The following is a 3,480-nucleotide window of genomic DNA, read 5'->3' on the forward strand; positions in this document are numbered from 1 at the left end:
CCCACCCCTCTTTCTCGTCCAATTCTTTTACTATCTCCTTGTTTAGTATACTCGCGTATATTTTATATGCCGTATTCGTTAGTGTCACTCCTCTATAATTTGATACTATATTCCTCTCTCCCCTCTTCCATATTGGTACTACTATCCCCACCCTCCATTTATCCGGAAATCCCTCGCCTTTCCAAACTTTGTTTATAACCTCTTTCAGCTTCCTCTCTACCTTCACACCTCCTGCCAACCATACTTCATTTCTCAGTTCATCTGCTCCCGCTGCTTTGCCTCTTTTTAGTCTTTTTATTTCCCTCCGTACTTCTTCTTCCCTAATTTCTCTATCATTTCTCTGTTTCCTTTTCGTCTTTTCTTTTCTCTCCTCTTTTCTTTCTCCTCCCAGTACTTCCATAAAGTGCTTCTCCCATTCCTCTATATTTATTTCTCTGCTTATTTCTACTCGTTTTTTTCTTCCTTTATTTATAAATTTCCAGGTCTGTTCTTCTGTTTTTATATTTTCTACCTCACTTCTTTCTTCTATCCTATACTCCTCTTTCTTTTTCTCACACATATCTCTGTATTCTTTCCTTTTTCTTATATATCTCTTATAATCCTCCTCCTCCTGTGTTTTCCTATATTCTCTTCTGCTTCTATGCGCCTCTCTCTTCTTCCCTCTACACTCTTCGTCCCACCATGGGACCCATCCCAGCTCTTTTCTTTTTCCTCTCTTCCTCTCTAGTATACACTTTTTTATCTCCCTTTCCAATTCCTCCCATTCCTTTTCTATCTCTTTCTCTTTCCATTGCACTTCTCCATTTTTTCTCTATATTCTTCTTCTCCTTCTTTCGTCCAACTCTGTACTTTTCCTTCACTTTCTTCTTCTTTTATTTCTTTCCTTTTCCACTTTACTGTCCATTTCATTATAATTGGCTGATGATCCGATTCTACTCTATCTCCTATCTCAAATCTCTGTATCCTCTTTTCTGCTTCCCAATTTACTATTCCGTAATCTATAACCGACCTTTTTCCATCTTTTTCGTATGTCTATTCCCCTCTCTCATCTCCCTCTTTTTCTCCGTTTAGTACCAGCCATCCTCTTTCCTCTATCATTTTTATCAGTTCTTTTCCTTCTTTATTCACCTTACAATCTTTCGACTTTCTTCCTTCCTCTATCTTGTCTATTTCATCTTCTTCCCACCCCCCTCCTCTTCCTATCCTCGCATTAAAATCTCCCGCTATTATAAGATTACCTTCTTCATCTTCTCTTATCATTTCTTTCAATTGCTCTAACTTCTCTTTCTTTCCTTCTCTATTATAAACTGAAATAATCCTCCATTTTTCCTTCTCTACCTTTATTCTTCTTTCCTGTATACCTTCCCTCTCCTCTATATCTACCTCCTCCTCTTCTATCCCCTCCCTTACCCCTGTTATTATCCCCCCCATAGCTCGGCCTTTTTTCTTCTCTCTCTTTGCTTCTTGATATCTCCATTTCCACCCTTTCGGCAATCATTGCTTCATATTCTCCCACTCTTTTTCATCCACCCATGTCTCCAATAACCCCACTATATCAAATTCTTCTATGTATTTCCAAAATTCCGTTCTCTTATTTATAACCCCTGCTACATTCCAAAATATCCCTATTATTTCGTTCTTCTTTACTCCTACTGTCTTTTTATGCTTCTCCCCTCCCTTTTTCTTCTCATTTTCTTTTTTCTTTACACTGTGAGCACTTCTTGAAAACCCTTCTCTCTCATTCTTTTTTCACAATCATCCCATACATACTCTTTTCCATTCATCACCACTTTTCCATATTTCACTCTCGCATTCATTCCATCTTTTCTCCTATCATTCGCCCACACTCTCAATCTACTCTGTCTCTCTCTTTCATATTTCGTTAGGTCATCATCAATATACACATTCGTTCCTCTCAGCTTCGCTCTATTTCTCATAATCACTGATTTTTCCTCTGTACTACTTATTTTCGCTACAATTATCTCGTTCCGTATCTTAAACGCATCTATTACATTCACATTCTTCTCTTCCCCGATCTTCTCTAACACTTCTTTTACTGCCTGTCTCACTGGTTTATTTTCTACTTCCGCGCCTTTTATTACTATATTACATCTTCTCTCTTTTTTTTCTTGCTCCAATTTATACTTTTCCAATTCTTTTACTCTCTCTCTCAAATCTCTGTTCTCTCTCTGCACATCCTGCACCAGTTTTCTTTCTTCTTTCCTCCATTCCTCTATTCTTTGCTTCTGCTCATTTTTCCATTTCTCTACTTCTCGCTGTTGCTCGTTTTTCCATTTTTCTAATTCCTTGATTTGTTTATTATTAGCATCCTCCATATCTTTCCTTATTTGTTCTTTCATCTCTCTAAACTCTTTCCTCATTGCCTTACTGTGCGCTTCTAACGCTTTCCTCATCTCCTCCATTCCTCTTCTTTTGATATCGCACGATGTTTTCCTTTAATTCTTTTCTCCACCTGCCACTCTGTTTCCTCCTCTGATTCTGCACTTTCTGTCTCTCTCCCTCTTTCTTTTTGCTCGCACGTGATGAATTACTAGCATTAACTTCGCGCTTGTTACCCCACCTTTCGGCGTTCGTTGGCCTCCCTTTCCTTCCCCTCTCTGTCTCTCTCTTACTGTCTCCTGCTTTCTTCTTCTCTGCCGCTACTGTCAACCAGTGCTTAATTTTATCCTCTGTTCTTTGCTTCAGTAGACTATCCACCTCTCTTGTCTCACTGCCGTCTTCTCCTGTTTTGCCACTTGCTGTTCTTCAAAGCACTTAGCTTTCTAGGCACTTTTACCGGTGGCTGTTGTTTTTGCTGTTCCTCTGCTGAACCGGATGCCCCTGGATCGGTCGTTCCTCTCCGTTCCTTGATTTCCTCGCCACGTGGAAAACTTGCCGCTCTCGCCTACTTTCCTGTTTTAAGGTTAGCCCTCCAGAAAACGCCCTTTCGACCACAAAACTCTTATTTGTAACTTATTTACAATTGAGTATGTCTACTCGGGTACCCGTTCTCCGTGATGGCTCTCCCGTTTCAAGAAAATATACCTGTGTGTGAATACAAATTACTTTTATACTACTCTTAATATTCAATGTGTCTGTCACCTTATCTATTCCAACCGGAAGTCCATTATTATCGCACTAGCTATTATAATAGAGGCTTTTTACAGTAATAACGTTATAATAATAATAATATAATAATAATGATAATAATAATAACAGTAATAGTGACCTTAATGAACTTCCGAAACTAGTCAAATGTTTTTTCTAATATATACACTAAAATATACGGACAATTAAAATTGAAATATGAATAAAGAAATTATTATCTTCGTAAAATATCGTTCATTTTTCATTTTAATCGTACGGCTAATTGCAGTATTCAATGTTAACATAAATAATGTATTGCTAAACATTGCGTCTTATCTGGAGACACGGTAGTGTCTCGGCGCTAAGCCAAGCGCGCGACACTGCCGTGCCTCC

General features: G+C 38.5%; 1 protein-coding gene across 1 annotated transcript; it reads right to left on the minus strand.

The window, feature by feature from the left end:
- Positions 1-1,703: 1,703 nt before the first annotated feature.
- LOC108775273 (golgin subfamily A member 6-like protein 6) lies at positions 1,704-2,423 on the minus strand. The gene has a single exon (XM_018541582.1). It carries the CDS (start codon positions 2,421-2,423, stop codon positions 1,704-1,706), a length of 720 nt encoding a protein of 239 aa, XP_018397084.1.
- Positions 2,424-3,480: the final 1,057 nt, after the last annotated feature.

Source organism: Cyphomyrmex costatus, unplaced genomic scaffold (genome assembly GCF_001594065.2).
Source record: "Cyphomyrmex costatus isolate MS0001 unplaced genomic scaffold, Ccosl1.0 scaffold2923, whole genome shotgun sequence".
NCBI lineage: Eukaryota > Metazoa > Arthropoda > Insecta > Hymenoptera > Formicidae > Cyphomyrmex > Cyphomyrmex costatus.

Coding starts and splice junctions, on each gene's coding strand:
- LOC108775273 (XM_018541582.1), bottom strand. CDS start 2,423: ATGGAGGAGATGAGGAAAGCGTTAGAAGCGCACAGTAAGGCAATGAGG.